The 15,944-nt window shown below is 41.4% G+C and overlaps 1 protein-coding gene across 7 annotated transcripts in view; it reads right to left on the bottom strand.

Annotated features, from left to right (window-relative positions):
• Nucleotides 1-15,944, bottom strand: part of POLR3C (RNA polymerase III subunit C) — an 866,317-nt gene that overhangs the window by 495,322 nt on the left and 355,051 nt on the right. For all 7 annotated transcript variants that reach the window (XM_044079982.1, XM_044079981.1, XM_044079983.1 and 4 more), the window contains 2 exons: nucleotides 11,231-11,313; nucleotides 2,112-2,216 (listed from right to left, as the gene is read on the bottom strand). In XM_044079982.1, the coding sequence (XP_043935917.1) occupies nucleotides 2,112-2,216; nucleotides 11,231-11,313 (188 nt within the window). The remainder of the gene's footprint in view (nucleotides 1-2,111; nucleotides 2,217-11,230; nucleotides 11,314-15,944) is intronic.

The following is a 15,944-nucleotide window of genomic DNA, read 5'->3' as shown; positions in this document are numbered from 1 at the left end:
AGGTCTTCCACACCATTCCCCACTCTGGAATCATAGATAAACTACTTACTAAGCTGGGCATAAATCCCTACGTCACTTGATGGGTTGCCAACTGGCTTACTGACAGAACCCAGACTGTAAAAGTAGCCGACTCCAAATCCAGCTCCAGAGAGGTAACAAATGGAGTACCTCAGGGTTCAGTCCTGGGACTGCTCTTGTTTGGCATCTACTTCTCTGAAGTACAGGCCAACACTAAGGGACTCTGGCTAACAAAGTTCGCAGATGACTGCAAACTGGGAGCCATTACTGAATCCCCAAATGATGTGGATATTCTACAAAAGGGCCTTACAGAAACAGATGCTTGGTGCCAGAGCCATGGGCTCAAGCTTAATGCCAAGAAAAAAATGTACCCATGAATTACCTCATAGGTGGCAGTACACTAAACACCGAAAGTGTGATGAGAGACTTAGGGACACAGGTGGACAGTGGTCTCATCTTCGATAACCACATCACCACAACAGTCAGGAAATCCTTCTATGTGGCACACCTCATCACTAAGGGCTTTTCATCTAGAAAACAGGAGGTCATTGTCCCACTGTATTCATCCCTCATTAGACCCATTATAGAGTACAACGTCCCATTTGGTATGTACCTCACAAGACATCTGCAACAGTTGGAAAGGCTGCAGAAATACCTCACTAAAAGAATCACAGGCCTAAAGCAGATGCCCTATGCTGACTGTCTAAAAAAAAACTCCAGCTATACTGTGTGGCATATAGTCTACTCAGAGGTGATCTCTGCTTAACATACAAGGCCATGTCAAACCCTGGGCTGTTGGACATGCTCCACTTAAAGAAATCCCAATCCCTCAGAGCCACACGCTCCAGGGATTAAACCTGGTCATCCCAATGAACAAAACATGCTGTAGGGATAGGTTCCTGACCCAGAGACTCCCCATACTCTGGAATAAACTGCGCAGAAATGTCAAGCAGAGTGCCTCCTTGGCCCTCTTCAAAAGGAACCTTGACGATTGGATGGGAGATAGGAAATTCACCCCGGGGATCACATCAGTCGCCCTGCTAGACAGGGGTTCAGGGAAGAAATATACAGGGAACTGTTATGGCTAGGCCTGTATAGGCCCTAGGGCTGATAGCCTAGTACCAGCCAATGAATCTATAACCATATGGGAGTACTATATATTATAGAAAACACCCAAAGTCAACTAGTAAAATTTTACCATATCCTGTCAGAAAAACCTAAAATTCAACACCTCACTATGCATGCGCTGAGAAACAGCCTTGGTGAATGCAACTGCTAACTTAAAAAAACAAAGTAACACTTGATTTTTTTGGCAGGTGGGCAAGCCCCCTGCACCCTCCCCAACTAATTATATATGCTAACTCCAAGATCGCACAATCCCCGGAAAGGGAATATTCCTCTTCCCAGGGATTGCTGATCTTGCATACCTGACAAACAATTCCCTAGTCAACCATATGCATTCGACTACACAGCTGTTGCCCTTACCCACATGATATTCACTAGCACTAAGCCGTACATGTATACATTCACTATTTTTTTCCCATTCTCTATTCAGACCTTGTCCTGTCCCTACCTTCCATGCTTGTTCAACTGAAGATCCTCCTGTGGCTCTGTTCTGGGTAGTTCCAGACCTAACCCTTTTCTGGGTGACTCCTGAATCATTGGGAAGTTGACACTATGGTAACTCAGTGTTAGCTTCAAGTGCGAAGGATCCTGTTGGGAGTTGCATGCATAAATTCAGGAGCTATCACAGGTGTAGTAATTGGTCATTTTCCCCATTTGTGGTGGTGGTTAGTGCAAAAGCATCGGGATACTGCTACCTCCCCTACCCTCATTTACCAGTTTACAATAAGGTGACCTATGAGAGACTCCTGGTCTCCACCAGAGTTTTCACAGGCACTAGGTTTCTCAAACCCTTCCTCCGGTATAGTAGAGCTGCCTTAAGCCAGCCCTCTCTTGTTCCCAATCTCTGGCTGCTGGCATCACAAATGAACACCCGACCTCTGTGGCATGGCAAAGGCACAACATAAATATATTTTTGACTATGATCACATTGCCATACCAACAAGAAAAGCATTTCTACAATTACTAACCTGGTCCAGTTTACTTGCTACAGCACTCACTATTGCCTGGTCCCGGAAATGCTGATGGAATCGTTCAAAATTGACCTCCCAATAAACACCATCATCTGGAGAACACTGGCGAAAAAAAAAAGAGAGATAGTAAATCTCTTATTGTCCATTTAAGTTATAAGGAGCAAGGACAAGTCATTTAACAACACAGCCATTTCCAATTACCCTACACACAATGAAACACAGCTGGCAAAAATTTTGTATTACATTATCTGCGGACACTGGCAAAGACAGTACTCCAAAGAATAAACACTGCACCATGCAATTTTTTTTATTAAATCATATATACATATTTAATGTCACTCATCCTTACTGCCCTTCCAAGCCAAATACATGACCGATATTTTTCAAGAAAAAGGAAAACACATATACTTTCTTCCTATATTAGTCAATACGAGACAAGATCATCCTTAATGGATCCTTAGTTGGATTTATCCTTTACACCAATCAGAATATGGAAGTTTTTCAGAGCATTCTGTCACCTGTGAACTAAGTGCCGACACATGCTGTGACATTATTCACTGGCTATATAAGCAAACCTCATCAGGGAACTTGCAAGAGTTCACACCCTATCAGTAAACAATTTCTAACAGTAAAATTTGACATCTACAGAGATATCAAATAATATACAAATATATTTACTTCTCTGATATGTAAAAGGCTGAGGCTAAGGCTGAGGCTAAATGCATGGCATCCCTTCCACAGAGAGACAGTAGAAAGGTATTCCTAACCCATCAAAAATGGCCTTCTCATATTTCAACTGTTAAAAGTTATGTACTTAACATAACACTAGATCAGTGTTGTCTTCTTCTGTCCGACTGAACGGAAGGGTTAACATAGCTGACCAAATCAGAACTTGGCAACTTTTTTCAGACTCTTGGATAAAGGGATCAGGCTCCTCCCCCTACCCATAATCCCCATCCCTACAGTACCTCAGATCTAGTTTACCCACTTCCACATTTTCCTAAAAATATTAAATGAGAGCAGGATAAACTATGATAACACTAGGATACAGCTCCAAACTGAATATCAGACAAGGCTCTGGACAGGTCCAATGTGACAAATCAGGAGGCACAAAGATTACAATTTGGGTAAGGGGGAGGGAGGGATGGAATGTTGACCACACAGAAGAAGAGAACATGGGTCTAGCATTAAGAAAAGTACATAATAACCATCGCCCCATTGCCATTCTATCACCCCTCTCTAAAATACTCGAGAAATGTATTCACTCACAGCTTCTAAACTATCTCCTCCAGAATAACCTTCTCACTCCATCTCAACATAGATTCCGGCCTAATCACAGCACATCAACAGCACTTCTATCTTTCACTCACACCATAGCTGAAGCTCTAGAAAACAATCAACTCATATCCTGTGTCTTCCTTGACCTTTCCAAAGCTTTTGACATGGTCTCTCAACTCCATTCTGCTTACTAAACTTGCTAAACTCAATATATCCTCTACCTCTCTTGCTTGGTTCTCCAGCTACCTCTCTAGTAGGCAATCAGTTAAGAGGCTCTCTTCCTGCTCTACCTATATATCTGTCCCAACTGGAGTCCCACAAGGCTTCATTTTGGGCCCTCTTCTGTTTAACATCTTCACAAATGAACTGTATACATCTTGTACAAAATCTTCCCTCATCCAATACGCAGATGACTCAACAGTCATATTTATCTCCACCAATATCACTAAACTCCATACCCTCTCCCAACAGTCTTTCCTAGCCACTGAAAAGTGGTTACCTGATAATCTACTGATTCTTAACCCTAAAAAGACCAAACTATTGCTTTTCATAGGTTGATACTAGGCTATCTGCCCTAGGGCATTTATAAGCCTAGCCAGAGTGTGTTTGGCTTTCGCCACCCTTTTAGATTAGTTGACTGTGCCTCTGTATAGTAGGTCACAGAAGATGGCCCTTTTAAGGTTAGTTTACTGTGCCTCTGTCTAGTAGGGACACAGAAGAGATCCCAGGGGTAAACCTACGATCTCCCATCCACTCATCAATATTTCTCTTGAAGAGGGTCATTGAGGGACTCTGCCTAACATGGATTGGGATTTTGTTCCAGAGTGAGGGGAGTCTCTGGGATATGAATCTGTCCCTCCGGCATGTCCTATTTATTTCTGTGCTGAGGTTTAAGTCCCTGGAGCGTGTAGCTCTAAGGGATTTGGATTTCCTGAGGTGGAGCATGTCCATTAATTCTGGGTTGGACATGGCTTTATACGTCAGGCACAGATCGTCCTGAGTAGGTGGTAAGCAATTGAGTAGAGCTGGAGTTTCTTAAGCCTAACTGCGTAGGGCATCTGTTTGAGTCCCTTGATTTTCTTGGTGAGGTACTTTTGGGGTCTTTCCAGTTGCTGCAGGTGTCGGGTAAGGTACATCCCAAATGGGGCATTGTATTCAATTATGGGCCTGATGAGTGATGAGTAGAGGGGCACAATGACCTCTCTTGATCTAGATGTGAACCCTTTCATGATAAGGTGGGCTATATAGAAGGTCTTTTTAACCACTTTGGTAACGTGATTGTCAAAGGAGAGATTGCTATCTACTTCGGTCCCCAAATCCCCAATTACTTCTTCTGTAGTTAATGGATTACCACCTATATGGTAATTTGTGGGCACTTTGTTTTTCCCAAAGGGGATGACTATGCACTTTTTGGCATTTAGCTTTAGGCCATGGCTCTGGCACCAGTTATCCGTCTCTGTGAGTCCCTTTTGGAGGATGCTTGTGTCAGTCGGTGAGTCAATTATGGCACCCAGTTTGCAGTCATCTGCGAACTTGGTAGTTTGCAGTCATCTACGAACTTGGTCAGCCATAGTCCTCTCGTGTTAGCCTGTACCTCAGAGAAATATATACCGAACAAGTGAGGTCCCAGGACCGAGCCTTGTGGGATGCCACTTGTAACTGGTTTAGAGTCTGACATGGCACCTGCAATTCTGACCATGTGGGTTCTATCCCTGAGCCAGTTTGCAACCCATTTTGTGACATAGGGGTTGATATTTAAGCTGGTGAGCATATTTATGATGCCCGAGTGGGGTATTGTGTCGAAGGCTTTTGCGAGGTCCAGGTAGGCTGTGTGGACTACCTTCCCTTCATCTATGGCCTTGGAGACTGTTTCAAAGAAGTCGACCAGGTTCAAGAGGCAAGATCTGCGCTTAACAAAGCTGAATTGGGTGGGATCCAGTGTTTGGAGGTTCCCAATGTCTTTGTTTATGAGTTTCATGATGATACGCTCCATAGCTTTGCAGACCAGGCTAGTCAGGCTTATAGGGCAATAGTTTCCGTGGTCCGTTGTGGCACCACCTTTGTGGAGTGGGACCACTGTTTCTGTACGCCATTCCTTGGGTACATATCCTCTAGTAAGGCTGAGATTGAACAGTGACTTTATGTGAGGGTTCGGTTCTTCTTGGAGTTCATGTAAGACGCAGTCCGGGACACCGTCCGGTCCCATTGATGCTGTGTTTTTGCTTTGGAGAGGGCAGCTCTCACCTGTGCATCTGTGATGTCAGGGAGGCTACACTCTGTTGGAATAGACATTTGCTCTTTTGGGGGGGAAGGAGGGGAGAAGTTTGCACTGAACCTGTCTGCCAGGATGTTGGCAATGTCTGTGGGTTCAGTGTATTTTTTTGTCATTTTGAACTAACTCAGAGCATATCTGGGAGTTGACACCCAGGTTCCTGACATAACTAAAGAAGACCTTGTGATTAGCTTTAGCGTCGTGTGCAATTTTTCTTTCGAAGCTGGCCTTAGATGATTTTATGAGGGATCATAGTTTCTTGCTAGTACTGATCAGAGATAACTTCCCTTTTCCTGCCCCGATCTCTCTCCCACCATAAATTTACTTCTTCTATTACATCCCCTAACACAATTATTAAACCTGAATCCCACACAAAATTCCTAGGTGTCATCAATGATGACGAACTTAAATTCAACCTGCATCTACTACAATGTATAAAAAAAAACACCAAAAACTTGGCATGCTATATCGTAACTGAAACATTGCTAACTTCTAATGCAAGACTCACCCTGGCTCAGGCTTTCCTCCTTCCCTCTCTTCTCTATGCTGCCCCACTCCTAACCAATATTCAGTCCACAACCATGAACAAACTTCAACAAGCCTATCATAAAATTGCTAGATTCATTACAAACGCTCCATATAATTCTCATCACTGCCATGCCCACAATGGCTTGAATTCCCATAACTACTGCTGCTATCACAATTTCAAGTTATACACTGTCTGCTATACGGACCATCTTCCTGTCCAGCTCTCTCATCACTAGAAACCATTTATACCCCTCCAAGGACCCTCTGAACCTCTAACCAGCAACATTTGACTGTCAATCAACCAAAGAAAAACATTGGCAAACGTCTTTATGAATGCTCTGTAGCCCTAGCCTGGAACAAAGTTCCCTTAAACCTACGCTCCATTATACACCCTTCACACTTTAAAAAGGAGCTCAAATTTCATCTACTAAATAACAAAACCTGTCTATACATTAATCCAACTTAACCCCCCAACCCAACTGGGGTTTTAGCTTCCTCACCCTTTGTACTTAGTAAACAATTTCTAGTTTACTAGCTACCCAATGTATATAACTGAATGTTTTCCTAAATTTCATGCTGTTGTTGATCTTTTATCATTTGTAGAGATGTCCCATTGTAAAATTGTAAACTATGTAATTGCTTTTTTAATTTAAAAGTTTTGTTTTTCTTTTATCTACTGTTAATTTTACTGTATGTAAATGGAGCTTTTCTCCTCGGGTCTCCACTGAAAACGGGCCTTTGTCCCAGCTGGACCAACCTGGTTAACAAATGACAATCAAATTAATCAATCAATCAATAAATAAATAACTTTTTTATCCGATGTTACCTTTTCCATCCGACTCAATGGATGGGACAGTCTCAGCTACTAGCACCCCTTGGTGGTTTCATGGAAGGATATTTGGAAGGACTGTGAAGATGAAAAATGAAAGGAAACTAGAGTGCAGAACCAAATTGTGATGGGAAACAAAGGTATGCAAGTAGATCAAGAAGCCGCAGCACAACTGTCATTCAAAGGCACACTGGTAAATAAAGCTGCAGAGTCTACAACCTCTTTGGTTGAAGAAGCTTTTGGTTTGTGAAGAGCTAGGCCTTTCAGAAATAATACAATTAGAGAGCCAGCTGAATAATGTGACTTTTGCAACACCATATTCCAATTTGGCTTTTGAAAAGGAAATAAATAGTTTTCCTAAAATTCTTGGTGCAATGTAAGTAGGACCCCAACTGACAGCAAACATCCAGAAAATGCAAACTGTATTACCCCTGATTGTTTTAGGGACCACTCATGAGGCAGGAGAATGGATCTGCTAGGCTTGTCTCAAATACTGGAATTCCCCCGGGATGCGTGTTACTACAGGAAAACACTGCCCATTGCCAAACCATCATGGCTTCTTGATACAGTGGTTATGAATGGGTTCCACTTTGTTTGTTGATGTACAAGTCCACAGCCACGCTGTCTGTCTGAAGAGAAACACACCCTTGTGGAGGGATGACTTCCAAAACACTGATGGGAAGTCTGGCCTCAGAAGTCATCCACTTGCCTTGAACAGTCTTTCCCTTTGAAATGCCTAACTGCATAGGAAAGCAGTTAAACTAACATGATAGATATCATCTGAAGGATCACTAGCTATGATTCCCCAGTCTTCTGTATATTGGCAGGCAGATTACTTACTCAAAAGGGATTATGAAAGAGCATTGCAAACATCGCTGAAACACAAGTCTGCATTCAAATCTGTCCAGTGACCTAGACTTCCTGTTAGAGGAATGGGCAGTGGTGTTCTCTTCAGAGAGCTCCTTTTTTTATGGCTGCTGCAACCACTATGTCATCTACAGCAGTACCCTTTCTCCAATACAGCTTATTCCTAGGAGATATCAAGACCTTGTCAGGTTTTCTTGGGATTGGCTCCACCACACTGGGCTCCCTTCCAAGCCTTCTGAGAGACCAGGTCAGTGAGCTCATCAGTGGGAGGGACCACCCAGGAAGTCGATGGACCAGCTTCAAAAGTCTCTAGGAATACAGACTCCTCTTGGAAGGGAACTTCAGTAGAACCCACCCTTACTGTTTCTTCAACCCAAGGGTGCCTCTAAATGAGACATCTTCTAAGGGGGATCTTAGGGACCGCCTCCCTTTCCTTGAAGCCAGTATCTTCTGTCAGTGACTCCTGAGGGGAATCCAGATGTCTCATTTTGCAAATCAAGACAAAATAAACATCGAGATGGTCTATCTGTGACAGGTGGAATTATAAGTAAAGCACAAACTTAGAGAAGTTAAAATGCAAATAAACATCAGAAAGAGACAGAAGAAAAATATGTACGAGTTAACCACAGGCATTAGAAAGAAGATAACTTTCACATTTGAAAAAAGGCAGCTAACTTGAATGAACAATTCTAAAAGTGAACTTCAAAATGGACAGTTTAAAGAAACCGGTAAATTGTAGCCATTTCTCTAATGTAACTGGCTACTAGCATGGCAACAGAGATTAAGATGTCTCCACGCACAGCATTATGGGTAAAGGGGAACTGGGTTTAGCAGTATAGGAAAATTTCAAAGGCTGAAATGCAAAAGACTTAACAGTACCACACCTGCAATCTACAAGGAAGGGTCTATTTTTACAAGATCATGGGATACTGTTTTTTTGTTCTTTATCTTGTACAAATATTTAGAACTGCTATCTTTTACATGCCACTGCTTTAAAGAAAGGAATTTGAAACCTTTACATACATTTTTTATTGTTTTGTTGCATATTTCCCAGTAACGCATTAGTTTTTGTTTTTTATTACAGTGACAGTCATGCCTGAAAATGGTGGTGATACAACTCCTCATTTAACAAGACAAATAAAATATAAAAAGATGACTTTTTTCTACGTCAGGATCATGGAGGAGGGTCAGAAACTTTGGGTTAACATCCAGTCTTTGTAAGTTGATTGGAAAGGCAAGTTAAAAAACAATTAATTGAATTCCTGAAGAACAGTATGTCCCACCTATAAAACAGTCTCAATTATATAAGGAAGGTGGTACAACTGATCCAAAAGTACAAGGTGGTAATACTGGGTGGACCTGATCCCTCTAATGGATGCAGTCTATCTGGATTGTGTCAGCAACTTTATACAACTGCCTAGATGGGAGAAAAACTTACATAAACAGCGTGAACTAGGTAAGTCAGAGTATTCAGAGGATGGGGTGAAGGAAGCACTCTCATCATTACAGTGAGTAACTACTGGGGTATACAAAAGAGTCAGTCCTTGGGCCTGTGGGTTGAGAATTCTTCTCTTGGAACATTATCCCACTGGACAACCTTTACTCAATTGTGCTAACCCTAATATTACCCTAGGTCCTGCTCCTAACCCTACATACATTATGCTACTAAAACTCTTTTCCATAAATCTAGAAAAAGGACAGAGAAAACCTAAAACTTCAATCAGGCACAACACTAAATCTACCCCCTTACCTAATCCTAACCTGCAAACAGTTGTACGTGCACACTACCTACTATAATACAAGCTTGCACATTTTCAAAACCATCACCCTTCCAGGGCACTGGTTGAACCAGCTACACTCCTAGTATGACATTTTCAATTAAGTCATTTATGGTATCCTTTTGTCAAACTGTTGAGTATTACAGTAGTCATTTCTAAACAGGTTCTAACACTACATAACACCTCATCTGAGTTCTGGCAGGTGAAAGACTCCAGATGAAGGACCTGCGTACCAGTACCACAGTGCTCCACAAACAATGTACACTCTTTTCAAGGTAATACAGCCTCAAAAATATTCACAAGATTAAGTATTCTGGTAGCAACTCCAATATCTGGAAGACATATATACATATATAGATAACACCAAACCCCATGTGCAAAATGGGAAAAGGGGTTGAGGATGGATGGATATAGCAAGCTTCTTACCCCCAACCATCATTTTTAAATTTGTTTAGCTGATTTTATCATTGCTGCTCCCCAAGAATGCTTACAATGCTAATCACTTTGATGGTAACTTCTAAGAAACCCTCATCAGTACACCCCATACTCCCTGCTACTTAAATACACCAACAGTGAGATCACGTAACAATGGGGAAAGGGCAATTTTCCAATTCCCATGGTACCCTGACCTAACACAAGCATTAAAACCATTCAATATTTTAAACATTCAATTATGTAGATGATTACACACACACACACACACACACACACACACACACACACACCCTAGAGTACCCATGTATACATAAATGTACACAGAATTCTGAAGGCCTCATCTCACAAGGAACATTGTAGTAATGATGGCAGCATGGGATATGTAAAAAAGTTACAAAAATTAACGGGATTGCAAAAATGAATTGCAGTGACAGCTGAAGTAACACAAACATATGCTGCTTACATTACATAGAGAGTGAGGATATAGATCCCAAATCTTACACTACCTTAGCAGAGAATAAAAGGCAAGTAACTGATATGGAAGGACAGAGGGGGTAACGTGTGTAGCAAACTGAAGTCTGGTTTAGTATGACAATGAGGAGGGTTTCTACCTGGAAAAGGAGCCACGATCGAGGAACTGACAGCTGTTATTGGCCACAAAAAGGTAAAATAAACATAGGAAATTGACAACCAGAAAAAGTGGTGGTTAGCAGAGGGGTGAGGAATAAGTACAATAACTAATAAAGAACAAAACCGCACATTATGTATGCAGTTCTACAGTATGCTACAGAAAGGCAATCAAATAAATTGTAAACATCAGATGAGTGTTTTATAATGGCTCTCTGCAAACTTTGTTGTGAAGTGGTAATCAAGGTAAACACATGGGCACAGCTGCATTCACTACATTACTTAGTGGGAAGAGATGGGAACCTCAGTGCATGATTTTTCATCCTGCAAATCCTACAGATATGATGTAAACAAGCTTTCATCTAAATAATTTTAATAACAGTAATAACGCTTTAAAGCTACACAAAAAACTTAAAGTGCCCTTCTCATAAAGCAAAGGAATTGCTGCTCAAACTTCAACAACCTTTGAAGATTTCCTGTTTTCCATCAACAATGTAAATACCTCTCCATCCTCTTGGTTCTGCTTCTTTCGTTTTGCTTGTGGTTCTGTATCATCATCAGATGATCTCCTTCTTTTTCCTTTCCCTGAAAGAAAACAACTTATTGACACATTTGGCAAAACATACTTTACTACATTCATTTTAGCTCAGAACATAAAGAAATTCTATTTCAAAGTATTTTGCACTGTCAAGAAAGATGCAAGATAATCTTTCAGGACTAAACACTGTGCAACTAAAACACTAATAACTCTGAATTTGTGTTATAGTTCAAGGCACTGCCTACTGTAGGTAGATCAATTTATGCAACTGAGGAAAATCTAATTCAGAGACAACTTTAACCACAATGAGGAAGACCTCATTATCAGATAATTTGCATGTCTCTGAATCACTACTTATTCTACTGTGATGGTAATCACCTCTGCAGCTCATGCACGGTGTTATACAGGTACCCCCGTACACTTTCAAACACATTCAGACTGTCATGCATGAATGAACACTCGCTTGCACACAGACACACAATGTCCACTCAATATTATACTCCCCCACACTTGAATGGCCTCACGAACACACCCATTCACCCACACATATACATCCACATTTTCTATTCCCTATAAAACCCTCCCTACTGTAACCACGCAGGCAAATAGATACTCGCACACAAACACAAACTCATCCTGGTTAAGTCATACCCCTGCAGACATACTACCACACGAAAGCATATTTACACTCATACACAGTACAACCTCTCCTCTGGACTTCCCTAAACTTACCTGCAATGTTGTACTTCCCACTGACTATAACGAATGACATCTGCATTTGAGCAGAGTTAACTTTTACAGCTGGCTGTGCTAATTCATAGAGCTGAGTATTTCCCTGAATTGCCTGTGAGTGTAAATTCATTACTGCAGGCACTTCTGGGGAACAGCACTTGGCTTAATAGCATTAGCTGCTCCCCTGGAATGCCTCATTATCATAGATTATGGCTGGTGGAGCCACTACATTGGTGATTCTTCCTATGGTAGAAAATCACAGCTGCAGACATGTCCTCAAATCAAAAAGGGCTTCTCTGAGAGGTTGGCTGATTGTGGTAGGGCTTTCTGCTTGCGTCATCCCTTTCCGACTCCCAGAGAAAGACATAAATTACTCAAAAAGGAAACTGAATCTGGAAAATAAATTCAAACAACACCAATTACTCGGTAAAGGTAAAAAAGAACAATGACCAAAGGAACTGACACATTACAGGGAAAGAGAAATATATTCAGTCCACCTCTGCATCAAAATAAGCCAACTAGCTTATGAAAACAATTAAATATGCAGCTGCAACAAGTGACCACAGCAGATTAAAGTTCTATTAAATAAACCGTAACATTAATACCAAGGAAAACAGTAAAATTTGCTTCTAAATATGTAAAACAATTAAAAAGTGTTTCCAGGTTGTGCTTCTGTTAATGTAAAAGGCCCTAGACTCTCACAGAGTGATTATTCATACTAGGTTTTATAACTAACTTGACCAAAAAAACATCTAGTTTAAAACAGGAAACATTACAATCCCTTGGAAGAACCCTGATAGTGAAACTTGGCAGCTGTAGTATAGCCAAAACGGTACTTTTGTACTTGAACCATTGGCTTGTGCATATTGATAACACACCCCTTAGAGTTGACCCAGTGGTCAGGGACTTAGGGACACACACAGATACTAATCTAGCCTTTGACCATCATATGTCTACAGTGGCGAGGAAATCATTCTATGTTGCACAACTTATAAACAAAGGTATGGCATCTAAGTCCAAGGAGGTCATTGTTCCACTGCATTCGGCATTCATCAGACCTATCACTGAATACAATGCTCCCTTTGGTATGTACCTAACCAGGCATATCCAACAACTGGAATGTCCACAGAGGTTCCTCACTAAGAATACAGGGCATAAGTAATATGTCCTATGCAGACCACCTCAAGGCCCTATCCCTGTATTCTATCTCCTACTTGCTTTTGATAGGAGATTTATGCCTGGCAAACAGGGTATTGTCAGACCCCACTCTGATGGACCTCCTGCATATCCACAAAACAAACAGTACCAGAATTACCCATTATAAAGACTTAAACCTTACCTGTGATACAAATAAGACCTGCTGGAGAGACAGGTATGTATCCCAGAGACTACCCCATCTATGGAACAGGCTTCCCAATCCACGTGAAGCAGAGTTCCTCCCTAATCCGATTCAAGTGCAACTTGGACAATTTGATGGGAAACCGGAAATTCATCCCTGGCTTGTCACCTATGTCTCTGATGCAAACAGGTAACCTGTAAACGGTTCATCTCCCAGGCTCATGCTTACACTTATCAAGGGTATCAGAACTTGTCAGAGATTTGGGATGCATGGCTAGGCTTAAAAAGGCCCTTGTGGTCATTAGCCCAATAAACACCTATAAACCTATGTTTGCAATGATGTCCCCCTCAGACGAAATTAGAACAAATAAACGCAGTATTTACAGCTATACAGAGCAATACAGTAGTAACTGCATTAACATGTAAAACAAATTCATAATCTTCATCTGGTTCTGTAAAAATGCAGTGATATTCTAGCAACATTATGCAGCCCACAGTGTACACTACTAAACATAAGCTGACAATGCAGACAAACATTTTCCTCTTTCAAGCTTTGCGTGAGCATAACACAGACTTAAGATGATTTTGTTCTCACTTGTTCCTTTTCTCTCTCTCACTCTTTTTTTTTTTTTTTAAATGGAATGGCTCTGTATTCTTTAAATAATGACTTTCCTGAATTCTTCATAAAAAGCGTTCCTCCTGATGAAATTGTATTTAATTTTTCCTGGTTGCATTTTCTGGGGCAGTATCTGGCAGTCAACAAAGAGGATTCAGGCTATGAGAACTTACTGAGCAGCTTCTGGTAGACCAGGTTATAAATCAATCAGCCTCCGTTTCACTACTATGAAGATTTGAGCAAATCATTTAACCAGACAGTGCTCTGGGATAATTGGAAAACTGGCCTAGGCTTCTTACAAGTCTCCTGGCCTGCATGCCTAGTAACTATCAGTGAACACTATCAAATAAGCCCCAGCCAGATTTTCCAAGTAGTATAAATATCACCTCTGGTCTCCCCTGAAAAGAGGCTACTAGCCAAGTGGGACTGACATGGTCAATGTTAGGATAAATATTATTTTTTTTTAATTTCAGATGTTTCTCGGCAATTCTACATAGTCTGGCCTATTCTGAATTTTGTTCTATGTTTTGGACCATTGTATGTAGGCATTTCCCTTATCCTGGGTGCCTAGTGGTACAAGCAGCATGGCAGAATGCATTACGGCTACATGCTGCTAACAAGCTTCATATGAAGTATTAGCTTTTATTCCTTCAGCTTCCATCTCCATAATGAAAGACTGTAAAACTATGCATTTAATCAGACAGGTCTCTCTTTCCTGGCTCTGAACAGAAGCCATTTGTACTTAGTGGGGTTGACCTGTTAACAGATAAGAACAAAATTACAGCAGCACAACATAAAACTATACCAGCACAACAGTAAGTGTTATGAGACTCATGCCATTTTTCTTTTGAACTATGTTCATTCAATATATTTTCCATGCAGCTTCTAACACTGCTACTTTAAGAATACTCTAGTCTGGACCTTAATTGCTAATGCTCTCTTTTTGCCTTTAGATCTCCCTGTGCCCATGCAGCCCCATTGACAAATTCACTCCCTCCTACTTCCTGGCATCTGGACAAAAAAGGACACAGCTGGTCTGTATGGGCTGTCATCCTGTGGTAAATTAAAAATATTTATCTTTTGCTCCTAACTCTTCTTCTTTTGGCCAGAAGCTGCAGTGCAATGCTTACTATGCTTAGTCCCCTATGTGGCAGCATGTTTTCATACATACTACATGCTGAGCTACACACCAGACCTTATACCTCTCAAGCCTGGACTTCTCAGCTGCATCTGCTGATGTTCTGCACTTCCCAGCCAGCTTCTCCCTGCTCAAAACCTAAGCTATCCAGCCATAGTCAAGGCTTTGCCCCCCCCTCTATGTCATAGACCAGGTGCTTTTGGAAATTATTTTTAATGGAACAATGCAATGTTGTTACTTAAAAGAATTCTTGTGCTAAGCATACAAGAGATAACAACTCGCATACCCCTTCTCATTAATTCTGTCCAGTTAAAGCACTGGATATTAACGTATCCTGTTTGCCAGCAGAGGCTCAGGCGGCCATCCATGTGGAGCAGAATTCATCACTAACTGAATTCAATTGTAACTTGGACAATTGGATGGGGAACAGGAAATTCATCCCTGGTTTGGCACCTATGTCTCTAAAGGACACAGGCAGCCTTTAAAATGTTCATCTCCCAGGCCCCTGCTTGTAAATGTTTTCCCTCCCAAGCCCATGCTTTTTCTTATCAAGGGTATCAGAACTTGTCAGAGATTTGGGATGCATAGCTAGGCTTAAAAAGGCCCTTGTGGTCATAAGCCTAGTATACAACTATGTACTAGATATGAACCTGTATACAAAACCTGTGCTAACTTACCACTTTGAACTAATCTGAAATGCATCAGAAAGTACAGTTTTGTACCTACCATAAATGTAGATGTTCGAGTGCTAATACAGCTGCAGTCATTACAGATGGGTTCTCCTGCCGTCAGGCGGGTCCTCAGTCGGCCGAATTCCAAAGTCTAGGTCCGGCGTCGGTTGTTGTCACTTTCTT

Source organism: Protopterus annectens, chromosome 8.part0 (genome assembly GCF_019279795.1).
Source record: "Protopterus annectens isolate FY-2018-M chromosome 8.part0, PAN1.0, whole genome shotgun sequence".
In the NCBI taxonomy this organism is placed as follows: Eukaryota; Metazoa; Chordata; order Ceratodontiformes; family Protopteridae; genus Protopterus; species Protopterus annectens.
Note: the sequence above shows the minus strand (reverse complement) of the source record. Positions and strands in the feature narration are given on the sequence as shown.